A 16686-nucleotide genomic window follows, 5' to 3' on the forward strand; every position below is an offset into this window, starting at 1 on the left:
GTTACTCCACTCCTTCTGCACTCCAAGGGATAGGTATTACAGATTCATGTGAACGTGAAATTGAAATTCTAGTAGTTGTTTATTTTGTCGCGAATGTTTTACTTTTTCGAGAACATTTATAAATATTTATAATTATCTATCAACATCTGCAGGCTTGATGGATTACACGTCGTAACCAACAATGTGTCGTTTTCCAATGACTTCACCAACGTAGAACCAGCAAAGGACTTCGACAGTGACAAGGGTGTTTAACCATGCTTCCCGAACAGTGAGGTTGCGGTAGCTGCCATTCTTGGCACTACTCAAGATGTTCTTGATGCCGGCGCGAATGGCAGGAATATCAGAAAATTTGGGTGGAGTCAATTCAACCATCGCATATTGCTGGAAAACCGCCAGCTTAGGTTTTGCCAAGGCAACACCAACTATCAGAAAGTAAAAACAAAACAGTTAAACAATTAAGAAAAAATCATTGAGAAGTATCTGCAAATCATGGAAAACAAGTCTTGTACTGCAAAATCAGACGCTTTGATCGCAAAACAGAAATTGAAACGAAATCATCTTTGGGAATATTTGGATCTCTTAATCCTCGAAGCTAGTGACTTGAGAAAATTAATTTTTGGATAAAAAAAAACTACGAATATTTTCCTCATTCAGTCAGTGCTATGAAGTAATAAATCCAAAGAGAAACGAAAAGGTGAGACACTGTCTCATTCCACACTCTTTCCGATTAAAGTCTGTATACTTATTTTTGTAGATGTGGCTTTGTATAAAATGTATCGTGGCAACAATTTTATGGCAAAAAAGGGCCGGTTTTGATTTAAGTAAAAATTATGTTACAGTCCATCAATGTCAAATGAATTTTGGTAATGTAAGACAAGTTGGGGCATGAAAGTTATGTAAGGTTGTGAGCACCGATTGTGCATCTCGGCATTGGGTATGATGTACCATACATAATGCTGATGTACGCGGATGAAATAACTGTTGTCATGATTCAAGCGTTATCAAATACCTTTTAGGAGAGAAGCAGCCTTTGCTGGAAGTTGTGCTGCCATTTTTCGTGGTACTTCGGTCTAGCCTGAAAAATTACACGAAAAGATACGGGATGTTCCGATTCCACGGTTCCTTGATTACGGAGGTCGTAAAAGCGCAAAACCGGATGTTATTAGAGCTGTGGGTAGCGGCAAGATCTCAATGCGGTAAAATAAAATTTTCATTTTTGTAGGCGGTAGAAGTCTTTACTGGAAAATTCTGACGAATAAAATTAGTATGATTCTTCATCAGGTGTACGATGTGAGGCAATTGGGACCCGACCCCTTCGGATCTGGTGCGAAAAAGTACTGTCATTTAAAGTGAGACGAGTTTAGACAGCTGTCGGCGGTTTCAATCTGCGATGCTCGTTGACCGGTAATGTCTCTTGAGTGAACTTCATTAACTTATAAAAGCGACATTTACATTCAAACAATGATAAGGAATTATAAAAATACTTTCCGTCACTATCTATCGGTGTAATCGTTGAGCCGGGATTGTGGTTGGGAAACCGTAAACGAGATGTGGATGTTGGTTTTAGCGGTAAGAATTAATGACATTGGAATCGTATAAGTAATTTGAAAAATATTTCCAGGAAATTTCCGAGTCCCAAGCTTATCTGTATCAAAACACCTAAGGCATTATCAACGTACCATCATCTTTATTTCTATTGTGTATGAACGCAGTACAGGTATTCAGAGAATTATTTTTCTAAAAATTTTGACAATATTTATACGTCGTTCAGTGATCGGTCATCTTCACTCTGTGAACACGTCATAAATTCATGACGTTTTCGGAATAGAATTCATTGCAATGCCGTATCATTGATCGTAAATAAATCGAACAATTGTTTAATTGACAACTCTTCGGCCCACCCTTAGAGCATACCAGATGCTTTATAAAGACTCCTCTTTGCGCTTTTTCGTTTCCAGGAGCACTACGGTTCAGTGACGCTGCCTAATTGTTGCTGAGATTCAGAGATTTATGTAGTGATACATAACAGGCAATAATCAGTTTCTCCGAAAGAATTACAAGAATAAGCTGTTTGAATATAGTGCTTAACGTCGCGTCGCGGCCACGTTGGTAGCGCGTTGATGAGCCGAATGTTGCTGAGCTTTTCTCTCCGTTCTTGACTGATAGATATTGGAGAGAGAGGGTGAAGCTCAGAGCTGTGGTAATTCCGACGCACCTAACAGTGTCTCCATACATACATACGAATGTGTAACATGCACAACAGAGAGAGAGGATGAGATAGCAGGAGAGGATTGGATCTGATGCAGTGCCCCTTCCCGAGCCAGATTTTATGCTTCAAAAAGGTTGCAAAAAGGATGTGTCTAGAATAGCAAATCTTCAGTTCGCGCATTCCCTCTTTTACGCTCATGTATACGATAATATTACAGGTTTCTCAACCTACCTGCCATACCTGTTTTACATTACCTAGTTATAAAATCGGTAATTGAAGGAACAGATAGCATTTGTAATTATTACGAAAGTTTGTAAAATGTGTTTGTTCAAAAAAAGTATAACTGTCATATGCATGTGCTACACGATTGTTTGTGTAGCAGGTTTTATCTGTGAAGAAGTACGTGTATGTATTCACACTTTTTGAAGAATTCGATTTTGTTATAAATCATTTGTCGTAATTCGTAGAACATCGGAATCTTAGCACGCTTACGCACTAGTACAAACAACGCTTAGAACAAATGTTGTATTTATTTTGGAAACCACAATAATCAATGAAATATGTTATTTAGGAAGCTATGAAATAAAATCGCTATTACATTCGATATAAATAATAATATGATAAATATTTATTGCAGGTAAATGACACCCATACCAGTTCAGAACTGTCACCTGGTTTTCTCCAATACGGAAAATTAGTTGATGGAACAAAGGAGGTCATTGGTAAGCCTTATAGATATAATTTCAGCATGATTGATGTTCGGTGAGTTCAACTTGTTGAAAGAAAGAGAACACAATCTCAACATCTGGTAAAACAAAATAGCATATTGGTATTATTTTTGGCTGTAGTAGAACGGACTTTCCAGTTATGCGTTGAGTCACAGTCATATTTCAGTATTGAACATTTTACAGTTTTTTAATTGATAATAAAATACCTAAGACTCCATTCAATTATAGGGCTCAAAGCAAAGGTACGGAATAGAACAGAGAATTCGACACTCTTTCTTCTTGCCAACCCATTTATCAAAGTAAAAAAAGATTGCCCTGCGTATATCAGCAAATGTGAGGATTTCAGAGAATATCATCTGGCCTACGACATAACAGTGGTGACTAGCTTTCTATTTCACCATCTGTAAAGTATAACTTTAAGATATCGAAAAAATTCTAAGGAAGATTAATCAAAGTTGTACATACTCAGCAATCTCTGTTGAATTTGAGATATTTGTATAAACTTTTCATGTTTTTGTATCAGGGTGCCGATGAAAACGAGCGATACATCTTTGCCAAAATATTTACCGGCTGTTACTATTTTGTACTTAGAACTAAAAGTGGTAAAATTCGAAGTTCTGCACCCTACTTTCAAAATACAAGCTATCACTTCTACGATACAAGGTTGAGAATATTTTTGGGAGAGGACTACATGCCTGACAATATAATCGAGTAAGCCTCTATAGTTCTCGATAAGCTGGAGTGCTAACTGCATTGCTTTCTTGTATTTCAATAATTCTGATTGAATTTTCCTTGACAATTACATTGCTCATTGACCAATTTTCTCGCTTTTAACACAAGGAATTGAATTATCTTCATTCACCATATTCGCACAAAATCTATAGGCATAAATTTCATCTTTATTACTGCACTTGTACAATTTTAGTAGCTAAGGTTGAAGATGATCACTAATATCACGGTGTGCGGTTGTAACTAATTCAATACATAACTCAATGCCAATACTTACCACCAATACTCTTTCACAAGTCACCTCATCGGATTCATGATTCATAAAAAAGCTGCTTGGTCCTTTCTGCTACATATTTATTAACAATGGGGATTATATCCTTCTGTTCCTCAGTTAATATAGAACGTTAAAAAATAATGATATATAAGCAGAAAATATTGGAAAATGAAACAGACAGATATTTTTTCCAGGGAACCAAAACTGACGAATTTCATCCATGTACCAAATACGTGTTTCCGGCTACGAGCAAAATTATTTATGCTTGACCGACTTGAAAGAGCAAATGTAAATCCAACCGATGAAATTGAAGAAGGCAGAATTTCTGCAACTCAAGATTGCACATTGATATCGGTAATATACTGCACAAGAGAGAAATAAACCGAGTCATTTGCTATTGTAGATTCCGTACTTTATCCTTAACTAGAAAACACATGATACCGATTGTAATCTTTAATGTTTCAGACTGGCTCCAATAATTGTACCATTTCACCTTTGACTACAAACGTCAGATTTGAAGCCGTAAGTTAATCATTCTTCCAAATAGCTCAAATATTTCAGATGTTATAGTCGTAAAAATGGCAAATCTGTACAGAGTACCGAAGTCGATGAAAATGGCGATGGTTGGGAAGCTGTAATTACGTGGACACATTTGAAAAGAGGTGGTGCCTATTATTGTGTCAAGTTCACACAGTACAATGATACCTGTGACATGAAATATGCTGATTTGATGACATGGGTACCATCTGACAATATCATAACGTGCAATCTTGGTAATAATTGATTGAATAAGCTTACTATGACACGAACGACAATTAATAAAGTGACCAATTTTAATTGGCAGTTCATCATAACGAGTCGAACAATCACAATGGTAATGGGCCAGATGCCGATTGGGGGACGGATTGGAAGCTTATTCAGAACGTGTTTTTGGTATTAGTTGGTCTGGCTGTGATAGCAACATTGATCTATTGGATGTGGAAATATCGGGAGCTCATTTTCTCAGATCGAGTTCTATCGAATTTCAACCTTGGTGTGGATCATATCGAACCGGAAGACTACAGGCTACCATATGATAAAAAAGAATCTAATCAAATTTTGTTAATCTATGCAAAGGAATCAGAGCCATTCATGAAAACAATGAAAATTTTCAAAAACCGTTTGCAACAGGGATGTGGCTGCCATGTGAGCTTTGATGAAAATTTTCCAAAATTTGTCCGCTCACTTTCTTCTTCACCGACAGTGTTTGAATAATCTTACAAATTTTATTCTAGGTTCACGACTTGTATTCGGTGGACGAATTTGATGAGATTGCAAAACTTGGCGGATCTGGATGGGTTGAAGATAGATTGAGAGATGGCTGCAAAGTGGTTTGGGTTGACACCCCGAAATTTAGATCCCAATCAAATAGGAACAAGATGAGTAAAGAAGACCAAACAAAGTATCCTGAGGAGGATGACTTTCGTGCTGCTATAATACCATATGCAATTACTATAGCAACGAGTCTTTTTCAAAATGCTACCACTCAATATCGCCGCCACTTTGTTGTTCGGTTAGTATCTATGAAGAATTATTGGGATTTTCAGAGATTCAATGGTAATATTCATATGCAAATCTGACGATCGACTCTCTGTAGAATGACAGGCTTCGAAGTTGAAGATGGGCCCAATGATCCACTTTTAACGGTTTCACCGTACACTCGCTACTGGATACCTGTGCATTTTAGTCTACTGTGTCATGATTTGTGAGTGTTTCTAGATATAATTTTAGAGTTTCATGTCTATTCATTGATTTCCTGGGATTCATATGGGTGCTGTTACGAAATAGGCTAACTTCACTTTTATTATTTCAGAATCAGTCAAAGAAGTTAAATGATTTGGGGGACAATAAGTCTGCACTGACTGTAACTAGAAATATAACTGCCACTCCGCAGTATATATCAACCCACTGCAACGCCTTACATCTAGCCATTGATTTGTATAACTGGAAAAACGGTTAGTCACGAAAAAATGATAGATTATGTACCTCCGTTTCTAACAGCTACAGTTGGAATGACTACGATATAAGTATTTTACCAATGATACATTTCGCCCTTTGTTAATTTTAGTGAAGTGGGAAACAACTTTGTTATTTTAAGATGCAGTTTCTGTTATGGTGTGATTTTTTTGTTTTCCCACTTCTTATGCCATAGGATACTGATTCACTGTATTATAGATTTGTAAGTTTTAGATGAATCTGGAGAAGATGACGCAACTTTAGTTGAGCTGATATTTGGTTGACCTAAGAGTTTTTTGATTACTTTTCACAAAATGTATGAATGTACGTACGTTCATTATCCTCAAGACTGCCGGAAATCTAGTACACTGACGCGAATAAAAATCAAAAATATTTTATAAAATAAACGAAGAAACACTGCTCTTGCGATGGGGTGTATTGTATTTTTTTGAAAAAGCCAAGTACATGTGTAAATAATTTATTGAGGTAAGTATATTGATAGCTAATGTGAAAGGAATTCAATATCTAGTTTCTAATAACTAATTAATTTACTTTAATTCATAGCGTTTTGATTAATCCCAAGATTTAACTCTCAATTCAGGGTCCAAGATCGACCAATTCGGCGAGTGTTTTTCGTTAGATAACCAATTAAAATCGTCCACCAAATGCCAATTGTTGATTTTCTGGTCTAGTCCAGCCAATTGAAAATGGATCGAGAGATCATCGTAACACCAGTTGTAGGGTGCGAAACGTATTTTGAAACAGTCTTCTATGATGGCTCTGCTTGTCACGTGACAGTAAACGTCACAATTTATAGAGGTATGCAATCTAAGTTGCTGGCAAGCAAAAGCAAGGGAACAGGCGTTACATCTTTCAGCAAATACAGACGAAGAAACTGGGCCTACTAAAACTGTGCAATTTCGGAGATTGACCATATGCAGCGTACTTGGTGCTCCATAAATCCGGATCATACAACCCGTCAAATCAGAGAGTAGTACATCATTTTTATTCACATTTTCCGTATCAAGAATAATTTTTTCGTCAGTTTTTCCCATTATCATGAGAGCACTGTCGCCATACTTGCTTGAAAGTTTATTATTTTGGTGTGACGTACTGTTGACAATGCTGTCTGATATTTTCAGGTCTTTTAGGCCATCTGTGACGTCGTGACATTTTTCAGAGGGTTTTTTCAAAACACGACGATTTTTAAAACCGAATTTCTTCTTTGGCAATAGTTTGAGCTCTAGTTCGTCAGCTTCGATTTCAAGTAATTGCAAATTTTCTTGTGCTCTTCTAATGTCGTAAACTTTCAAAAACATTTTGGACTGGGAAAGAAAGTTCTTCAGAGTTTGTATCTCTTTGTTTGCTTTGTCAAAAATACTAGGAAGTACGGTAGGTGAGGCGGTACATGCGTTGTCGAGTAAATCTTTAATTGTCTTGCACGTCGCGTAAAAAGCATCTTTAAAATAACTAGCCTGTTCAGATTCTACGGCAAGCTGCTGTCTTTCTTCTCTTCGTTTTTCAATCACATTCTTGCGCTCACGATCTCGCTTGGTGATGCGATCGGGTAGGCTACCCTCAATCAGTGATGTCGAGTCCATCACTGGGCTGTGTCTGATTTTCTAATTGTGTTCAGGTTGTCTGGCTATTTGGAGATGTTTGATCTTTCTTCTGTGCGTACAGAAGTGCCACCGGTTGCAGCTCTTTCAAGTACCGCTACAAAAGCAGCTCTTTTGTAAATATCACCTTGGCCCTGTGGTAATTGCTATGAGAAGAAAATAACATTTTTTGAAATTATGAAATATCTGTCGGTTCAAAAAGTTAATTTCAACATGTTACTATGGATACGGCATCATATGACGAACTTTCATTTCTCAAATCTTGCAGAATAAATTATACTCAATGAGGCTTATGTTACTGTTGTTCGATTATCATCTATGCTGGTATAAAAAGTAATTCAAATTCATGTAAAAATTTTTACCTTTCTGAGTTCAGAATCGTTGGGTGTTATAGATTGAAGCAAGACCCAAGAGAATCCAGTACAACCAATCAACCAAAACACTGACTTGATAAACGCCATGGGAAACAGTAAATCATTGAGCCAGTTTGCGCTCTTTCTCCCAAATTTGTTGGTCTAAGATTCGGATATTATTTGTTGGAGTAGTATATTCTTCGAATGAATAAAATTTATCTAGTAGGGATGGAAATTTCTTGTACAGAGTAAACCTGAAATCTAACAGAAATAATCTTTATGAATTTAAGGGATTTTTAAAAATCCCCAAATTATTCTGGGCAAAATAAAACTTTGATTGCATGTTATAGGTTTCTTGATTCGGGCAGAGGGTGGCTAGGTTGAGTACAAAAGAGACAAGTGTTTTGAAGTTTATGCCCAAGTATAATCACGACACTAGAATGACGAAGTTATTCAAAGCAGCTCCTAACGGAGTTATAGTAATTGATGGGCCGATAGTGTGAAAATCAATGTCACAGTACGGGATATCATAACCTCAAATGTGATAAGATATAAATTTACCTCTGGATGATTTGAGTTGTTGCCAAGCGATGAAGGCGCCGATGAAGCCCGTAACTTCGATAGCGACGAACAATTTCAATCCACCTTTGAACAAACCACCTTTCGATGATTTTGGACTTTTATGCAGCATACTAGGAAAAGACGGACGATTTCCTAAAATGGAAATCGTTCTCCGCCCGAAGAGTGAAGTCTCGAATGATCTATTCGGGAGGCAACGGGCAACGGGGATTGGTGTTCACGTGATCCTGTCCAAAGAGTCATCACTTCATCATATCAACCGGCTCCCCCACATGCGAGCTATCTGAATCACTTCGTAATTCCTCGCGGAAATTTGAATGATGCGCATCTACGTGGACGTTAACTTCTGAAAACGGCTCAAGATTGGAAAGACAGACTGGAAAAGAGTTGTAAGAACAATCAATTTATTCGTATTTTTCTACCGCGTATCCCGTCAACGTACTAAATCGTAAATTCTTGGATTCAGGTATTATTGAAGCATCTGACACTGTCATCAGGTCTTATCCGCATGTTTCTTTGGGGAAATTATCGAAAAATTACTAATTAATTAACAAGGATAAATTGATAACAAGCCGCATCAATAGCTTTGTAATAATTATAACATGTATCATGTATCATGATTCTGTATTCCATTATTCAATTAACATTCTTAACAAGGGTTTTACCTATATTTATATCGTTCTTGAACGAATACAAAAACCCGAACAGTTACTCGTTGTGAGCGCTGGCGCAGCGGCGCCATTTGCTCGTCGAACTTCGAATAGTCTACTTCGTTTCCACGCGACTCGCACTCGCTGCTAAAACTATACATTGTAATACCAGATTCTAAGCTACTGATAATCAGCAGCGCAATTATTTGAAAAATCCTACTCCATCCCGATGTGTACCTATAACGGTTTTATTGCTACATCGTTCTATAACGTATTATACGACGAATAAATACATTCTTGAGCTAGCCCGCCACCTGTCTTCCATGGACGGGATGCGATCTAATGTTTTGACAGTTCTCGAAGTCTGACGTTTATACGAATTTCATGGCGGGAAAGTGATCGATGACCGGCAGGCTATGTTTATATTTACATATTTGACGATATTTGTCAGTTTGTATTGCAATCAAGCTCCCGCAGTGCAAACTGCAGACATAGCTGGTGCGGGTGATGCTGGGTGGGGTTTGTTTTTATCAGTTTCACAAGGAAACGGTCAATTTCCCAGTTATGACATTGGGCATTGGACAAGGCAGCTGCATCTTCAACAGTGTGCGTTTGTCGAAATTGGCGAAGAATTTTGTGCCGTATGTATGAAAAATTATTAACTACCTATTTCATTCCGTTTTCTAATCCTCTCGCTCCCTATCCCATACCTCCCCGAAGTGCAGTGCACGATGGCACCCATCTTTGTACTGAAATCTCTCTACCGATAGATTCTCTTGAATTTTCATGTTCTGTATAATTTAGTCAGTGTCATTTATATTTTTGATGCAGTTATTCGTTGAACTTCGAAGCTTTCCGAGTACCAAAAGTATCGCTGATAGCTCTGGTGCCAGTGAGTTCTTCCTTGGCTTATGTAAATGTGCTACCGTTCGATCTTGGATTTTATGTTCGGATCAACTGATGCTACTCAGAAAGTCGGACTGTGTCTTTACCGAAGCTGTGCCAACCGCAAATACTAGTGCTCGAGTTCATAGAAGATTGTGCGATGTTACATTACTTACTGAATATGCTGAGCCATGCAATTGTTCCGTGAACATGGCAAATCAACAACTCTATCAAACCAAAGGTTGGTACTGATGATCATTGTAAGAAGCGTATTGATGACAAAACAGGACAGTTCTTTTTATTTCTAATATCCGAACGTATATAGTGCAGTATACAACATAACGTGAATAGTTTTAGGAGATGGTGTGTAATTTATTAACGCCCGATTACGTTTAATCATTCTAACAGGATTTCCAACTTGTTTCCGTGCACCATTACCAGAATCAATCTGTTTACCTCGAGGAGTCTGTGGAATAGGTCGGTGTTGCGTTAGAACAATTAAGGGAATTCATTCCCCGCAGTGTGACCCAGAATGTCATGAGAGACAGCCGGTACTTTCTCTATATATTCAAACCAAAAGCTCTGTTTCACACCGATTTTTCAGACTTTGAATTGAATTCCAATTATTATTACCTAGTTTTGCGAAGAGCTCGGACCCTGGACTTCGATTGCTCCTGAAATTACTTCTCTTTGGTCGCATTGGTCCACTCCGGTTTGTCAGATTAGTGATGGTAGAGTTTTCTCAACAGCCACTGCGATGTGCCAAAATCATATGACGTAAATAGATGATATCTCTTGATACTTAATTACCATTAGTACCATTCAATTTTTTATTCTTGCGACGATACAGGGGAGAGCCAGCGATTGACTGCATTGGCCCGGGATCGTTTTGGTAGGTTTAAATGGATCTCATAAAGCTGACGCATTCGTTCAACTGTACAAGATAATCGATAGGGCAGTCCAATTTTATTGTACTTTACTCTATCTGATAAAATCCAGTTGCCCGACTGATGCTGAAAGATGCACTTGCATAGTTACTACTGAAAATGGGACGCTCAAAGCAACTAGGATTATTGAATCTACACCTCGAATCTCTCATTTCAAGAGGAACTCATCAGAATCAATTGAAAATACACATCCAAAACATAGAGAAAATCCTGACAAAGAACACGTAGAAGAGGGTCATTCGTATCCTGAGATTATGGAAGGTAAATTCTGCAAAGGAATAACTGTTGCCATCTCAAATACCAGTATATTTTTATTTTGATCCTCATTTAAAGAGAAATATTATACTCTCAATATCTGTAAATATTTCAGAAAGTAGGAAATATCGGACTAATCTTGGACATGAGGGTATTATAAACCCTTTGCGTCGACAATTGATGGCTTGGACCTATGATTACTTAGAAGATTTCGATCACTCTCGAGATGGAGACTTAGAATTTGCAGGAGCGAATGGTGTGGCTGCAGATGATCCGACGGACGATGACGACGATGACGAAAATGACGAAGATGAAGATGATGAAGAGGATGATGCAGCGGGTGAAGAAGAGAACGTCGACAAGGATGATGACGGTGAATTGGCAGAAAATGACGAGGAGGATCCCGATAGCACGGATTCCTCCGAACACGATGAGTATGGTTAGTATTAGAATTGTACCTAATAATCTATTGTGTGAATTTGGTGTGGGGTCAACATTCGACTCCAGAATGGCGCGGTCAAATTGGAAATATGAAAATGACTGGGATGCAATGGACAAACGAACTGTCGGGAAGATTTGTCAGAAATAACCCCTCCATGTCTGCTGGTGTTGAAAAACGAGAAAGTGAACACAAGCGCGAGGATAATGAAAAAAATCGAGCCAGAGGAGAAGAAGAGCCAAAGGCAGAGGAGGAGGAGGAGGAGGAAGAAGTCGAAGAGGCAGAATCCAGTGGTTATACCGATGAACCACTGGTGTATTCTGATTACGGTGAGTTATGGTGAATAATTTTGATCGCTCGAAGTTCGTCGAAAGTTTAGCAGCCGTTGCACGAATAGAGAGTAAGCTTGACTGGCTCCGAGTACTAACAAAGAACCTAACATGTATAGTGTTGGAAAAGGTATTTTTACAGGTACTAATGAACAAGTATACTAAGAGTCAGAATTGTGGATGCATTGGATCAAAGAGAGCAGCAGATCCAATTGAAGCGTAGCTGTGGTTAGCCTTGGATACTGATCAAAAATCTACATGTCCTCGTTACATATAATAAAGCCACCGATATTTCTTGATTAATCCATCGCATAACAAATATCGTATTCAGTGACTAAATCTGTTTTCAGTAATTTAGATATAATTTCCACAAGTTGAACATATTTTTGCAGCTCGTGCTAAAGAGTCATATTTTCAATCGCTGTTTAATTCTTTATTTATTGTTGCAGATACCGAGCAGCCTGATGCTGAAACTAATACCGGTGATGAATACGACGAAGATGTTTCAGAACGGGCAGATTCTTCAAGCCTAACAATAATTGGAAAAATATTAAAACCGCATCCGTTTCATCATTTTTCAACTTACGTTTATTTCGCAGCACTATACTTGATTTGAGTTGTACGGTGCGAAATTCTTGTATAATAAATTTTCTGCTAATTGATCATAGTTCTTTTCAAATCGCGATTGAGGGGGGCGGATGTAGTTCCAAAGTAAACTCACGGTTTTTAACAATTATGCAATAATTCGTGGAACTATCGGGTCCTAACTAGTCTCGACATTGCTGAGAAGAATTTTCGATCAGATGGTGAAGAAAGATTGTCATTTCCCTTACGTAGTGTCAATCCATTGCGTAGGACAAGTCACGGGAAGCATCGCGATCTCGCGTGCCGTTCCAGTCCCTGCGGGTCAACCACCGGATTATCGCGGTAAGTGGTGACCGTAAACCGATTAGCTAGTATTCCACGTTTCATATAAATTCTCTCATTTATTTTTTAGTATACCGCAGCTGCATGCTCGCAGATGTAATTATAACGGAGCCCCCATGCGGTGTGTTTTTCTCGCTGCTCTCGAGAAGCCGATGAATGCAGCATTCATGATTACAATTTACGAGAGATTCACTAGTCCCTCACAGAAAAGCTCAACAAAGATACTACTCTTCGTCCAAGGGGATCATGCACACATTACTGCCCTCCAAGACGACCCCCCGCCCTCTCCTATCGGTCGAGGTTAATAAACTGCACAAAATATTCATCGTGTTCGGGTGAGTTCTAATCGTTATTCGAATTAATAATTTGTGCGCGCTTTACCCACGTAGAAGAATAAATAAACGACCGGTTCTCGAACGAAAGCAGAGGGTTGCAATTTTTGCGCGAATTGTAACGAACAATTTCGAAATCAGATTAATTTATCAGATTTTGAAAAACTAGCCAAACGTGAAAGCGTTCTTCGAGTTTTTACGACAATTGTTGATGACATGTCGGCGGAAGTATATTGACAGGGACGTCTGTCTCCAATGATTCGTAGTGTTTATTGAAAAATTCACGTGTGCAGATGGAAGGAAGCGATACCGCGAAACATGTTTTGCGCGTCCCACTCTTACGTAACGCGTATACAATTCCTTATCATTGTTACAATATATGCATGATAATGCTTTTTTCATTAATATGATAATCAGACACAGCGACTCTATTTTTTCCTCAAATATGAATTAACCACTATGATATATACGTGAATTCGGGCGCATTTTCCTTACCGAGCAAAGTCTGGTCAATAAATCACTCACATAGGTATGTATAGGTGGATGTGTTATTGAGAAATGTTCATACGCATTTTATACGTGCCCAAACAAAAAAGGCCGGGCGTGCGATTCATCGAAAAATTGGATTTTTCAATGAAACCGTGAGGTGTCTGAGACTTTTTTTCTCTTCTTTCAACGCAAATACCTCTCGCGAATCGTTCTGCTCTATTTGCTTGATGGGCGATACTCAATAGACGGATGGAACGTAGCCGGATCTAGTCAAAGAATGTAGCTACCTATAGGTATATACCTATGGAAATCGTGGCATCACATTCTCAACTAACAACACTGTTACTGAATCCTGACACTACAAGATAAATGAAAGTCCGTACATACAAATATCCCCCATCAAAGTGTACAGTTTGATTAATAAATTCTTCACCGCATCGCCGGGATACAATTGATCTACGATGTTACGTATTACATCTAAGATGCGTGGCCTGCACACCTGCAAATTGGCGCGTAGAGTAGCAACATCTTCGATCGACCTCTACCCGCAGCGTCAGATATCGGTATTTCAGGCTGCAGGTAGATAAATTAACGATAATTTTAGCGAATTTAATTTTCAACGTCCTGTCGCCGACACATCAGAGGGCTCAACGACCTCAAAAATCCTCCTATTATGTACATGGACATCATACTTCACCTCGACTCTAGTTTCCGGTTTGTAGTAATAGCTTGCGTTGTTACGCAACGGTACCACGCGCTGTGGATGTAGGTAACCACTGATTGTGAATACCTGTGAATGAATATATTTCCTGGAATAAATACAATCAGACTAGCTGTGTCGAGGCAATTCTCTCCGAGTGTAGCGGTCCGCCTCGGACCACGGGGCAGATCTCGCGAAGCTGTAGAAAGTTTCTTTGAGAAATAAACACAGCCGAGCCGCGCGCGCTTACATCGAACGAATTTTCAAGGTCCTCATCTCGATTGACAGCATCCGTGATACAGGTGGTTGACTCGTCCACTCGATTCCTTCGATATTTATTACACCTCGCCGGCACTCGGTGTTGCTAAAATTCTCGTAAGCGAGTAACTCTAATTGGCTAAAATAGAGCGTATGTCATCTACATAGAGCGGTGTCACGCGGGTGGGCTAATGATTATTTTACCCCCCAGGACCGCGTGACGATGCTCGTTACAATCGTTCATTTTCCCGATAATTGAATCGCCGTGTCTGCTGACTCGTACAAACGCATTCCCGCCGTTACAAATAGACTCGCGCGGATCACGAGGGTTGAAAATATCCTATGGAAGTTCGAACATCGCGTTAGTAATTTTTTTCCATTACGTAACGAGTTCATCGCAGACGTGTGATAGCAATAGACGAACTCTTTCGCGTGACTCGTGACTGGAAAATTTTTCATCGGAGTTTCGTTGCGTCAGTGCGGAGAGCCAGACGAGAACGTGATAACGGAGTTTAACATGAAACAGGCAACTTTTATCCGAAGCGTAAGAGATCGGGAAACCTAACGTTTTCGCGGGTAACAACTTTTGTTCAATTTTGGAGCCCTTCTGACGCTCGTCCTTCCCTACCGATCCCGCCGTATGCCTCGCATTTTAGTTTTTTCGATAACGTCGAAACGAGGACACGCGTAGAGTAGTCGCGAGATCTGGTGAAATAAAAATATCCGAATCGGGTGCAACGATTTAATTCAACCGGAGGGAAGGAACGTCCGCGCGGTATTGGCATCGGTACGCACGTTGCACCCGCATCGCCTCGTCGACGATGTTGAAAACCCTCTGCGTCGTACGGATCGGTTCTCGGCCACTCGGCAATAATTACGAACTCGAGGACGGGTGCTGTTGACTCCCGACTTTCCGAGTCCCGCCTCCGGAGCTAAGGAGCCCAGGGGACTCCGGGGACTCGAGGCTGCTGCAACTTCTGCCGGGCTCGATCGTGTGTTTTTCTTTGTATCGTAGCTGGCTGGCGTTGCGGTGTGGCGGCGGCGACCTGTCAGAGGAGCGAAGCCAGGTCGTAATTGGCTTACGTTGTACCACGTGGTGCGATCGGCTTGGAGGGGATTGGTCGTCGGTCCGGAGGCGAAAGCAGTTTTGTTCTAGTATTTACCGTAGAGTAAACTGACTTTACTCTCCGGTTTACGTTTATTGTTTGTGGCATTTGACAGCCACGGCGCGACGGCCGACTCCCGAGGGTCGCGGGGCTTGCATATGGCCTGCGAAGTTGCAACAGGTGTGGTTTACGGTTTATCGGTGATACGTTTCGGGTGTGCGATTAAAATGGCGATTAGTGAGTGAAAACAATAGCCTCGTAACGAAACGTAGGGGGAACCGGTGAACGAACGCCGATCGTCGAAAAAACAAGTGATAGCGCGAGCAGTCTCGGCGATGATGCGGTCGGTCACGTAGCGCCCCTAGGAAACGAGTCGAGGAATGCGTCTCGATGCATGGAACGCAGCAGGTAAAACGCACGCTCGCACATCCCCCCGCACTCCGACACTCGGGGTGAACACGCGCGCACTAAATTCTCCCTCCCTTCTTTCCTCCCTCGCCTTACCGTCCGTCCTGATCGAAAAGCTCTGATTTTTTCCCGAAACATTCCGAACAACTGCAATTCTCGCATATTCGCTCTCGGCTCACGGTTCGTTCGATTAATACGAAACTTTATTCGTGAAAAGGGAACGCTAAATTCGAACTTAACACGCTCAGTTCGGTTCTATTTTAATTTTTAACCGGCGTGGTCGCTGCACTCCAAAGTTATTTTCGTTGCATTTCAATCCCGGCATAGAGATCGGCTGACCTATGATTCATGTGCGGCGAGACTTTGTCCGGACGAAGGAGATTTTCGTGCACCTTGTACACACATACGTATATTTCACGGGACACTCGCTACGTGCACCGGTAAAGAATATCCCCCCGATTAACGATTGATAACG

General features: G+C 40.0%; 5 protein-coding genes across 15 annotated transcripts in view; 3 read left to right on the forward strand and 2 right to left on the reverse strand.

The window, feature by feature from the left end:
- Positions 1-60: 60 nt before the first annotated feature.
- LOC105692343 (ATP synthase subunit g, mitochondrial) lies at positions 61-1167 on the reverse strand. Its single transcript, XM_012411487.3, has 2 exons — positions 1010-1167; positions 61-422 (listed from the first exon to the last, which is right to left on the reverse strand). The coding sequence occupies exons 1-2, from the start codon at positions 1050-1052 to the stop codon at positions 163-165; spliced, it is 303 nt and encodes a 100-aa protein (XP_012266910.2). The 5' UTR covers positions 1053-1167; the 3' UTR covers positions 61-162.
- Positions 1066-6364, forward strand: LOC105692341. Of its 4 annotated transcripts, XM_048650509.1 has the most exons (14): positions 1066-1196; positions 1282-1404; positions 1622-1717; positions 1959-2342; positions 2847-2931; positions 3166-3314; positions 3461-3648; positions 4135-4294; positions 4406-4462; positions 4536-4713; positions 4785-5125; positions 5215-5492; positions 5577-5684; positions 5793-6364. In XM_048650509.1, the coding sequence occupies exons 4-14, from the start codon at positions 2301-2303 to the stop codon at positions 5809-5811; spliced, it is 1605 nt and encodes a 534-aa protein (XP_048506466.1). In that variant the 5' UTR covers positions 1066-1196; positions 1282-1404; positions 1622-1717; positions 1959-2300; the 3' UTR covers positions 5812-6364. The 4 variants fall into 4 exon arrangements, with proteins under 4 accessions (XP_048506466.1, XP_048506465.1, XP_048506463.1 ...); XM_048650508.1 differs by lacking the exon at positions 1066-1196 and having other exon boundaries at positions 1228-1404; XM_048650506.1 differs by lacking the exons at positions 1066-1196; positions 1282-1404; positions 1622-1717; positions 1959-2342 and adding an exon at positions 2362-2614.
- Positions 6359-8611, reverse strand: LOC105692342 (tubulin-specific chaperone C). The gene is made up of 3 exons (XM_012411485.3): positions 8469-8611; positions 7917-8168; positions 6359-7700 (listed from the first exon to the last, which is right to left on the reverse strand). Exon 3 carries the CDS (start codon positions 7534-7536, stop codon positions 6508-6510), a length of 1029 nt encoding a protein of 342 aa, XP_012266908.2. The 5' UTR covers positions 7537-7700; positions 7917-8168; positions 8469-8611; the 3' UTR covers positions 6359-6507.
- A 123-nt stretch (positions 8612-8734) lies between these two features.
- On the forward strand, positions 8735-13130 carry LOC105692258 (dentin sialophosphoprotein-like). 6 transcript variants are annotated; one of them, XM_048650502.1, is made up of 12 exons: positions 8735-8875; positions 8953-9777; positions 9968-10262; positions 10430-10572; positions 10659-10798; positions 10872-10913; positions 11021-11229; positions 11339-11662; positions 11731-11991; positions 12441-12615; positions 12847-12918; positions 12989-13040. In XM_048650502.1, exons 2-10 carry the CDS (start codon positions 9553-9555, stop codon positions 12605-12607), a joined length of 1806 nt encoding a protein of 601 aa, XP_048506459.1. In that variant the 5' UTR covers positions 8735-8875; positions 8953-9552; the 3' UTR covers positions 12608-12615; positions 12847-12918; positions 12989-13040. The 6 variants fall into 6 exon arrangements, with proteins under 6 accessions (XP_048506459.1, XP_048506458.1, XP_048506461.1 ...); XM_048650501.1 differs by having other exon boundaries at positions 12441-12918; positions 12989-13039; XM_048650504.1 differs by lacking the exons at positions 11731-11991; positions 12441-12615 and having other exon boundaries at positions 12829-12918; positions 12989-13130.
- Positions 13126-16686, forward strand: part of LOC105692295 — a 50843-nt gene continuing 47282 nt past the window's right edge. Inside the window, exon 1 of one of the 3 annotated variants that reach the window (XM_048650498.1) lies at positions 13126-13253. Coding sequence is in view for 2 of the 3 variants with exons in the window: in XM_020856039.2 (XP_020711698.2) it covers positions 16184-16211 (28 nt within the window). In the remaining variant the exon portion in view is untranslated. Of the gene's footprint in view, positions 13254-15556; positions 16212-16686 lie in introns of those variants that run through there. The other 2 variants (XM_020856039.2, XM_048650500.1) reach the window with 2 other exon arrangements.

Source organism: Athalia rosae, chromosome 2 (assembly GCF_917208135.1).
Source record: "Athalia rosae chromosome 2, iyAthRosa1.1, whole genome shotgun sequence".
In the NCBI taxonomy this organism is placed as follows: Eukaryota; Metazoa; Arthropoda; class Insecta; order Hymenoptera; family Athaliidae; genus Athalia; species Athalia rosae.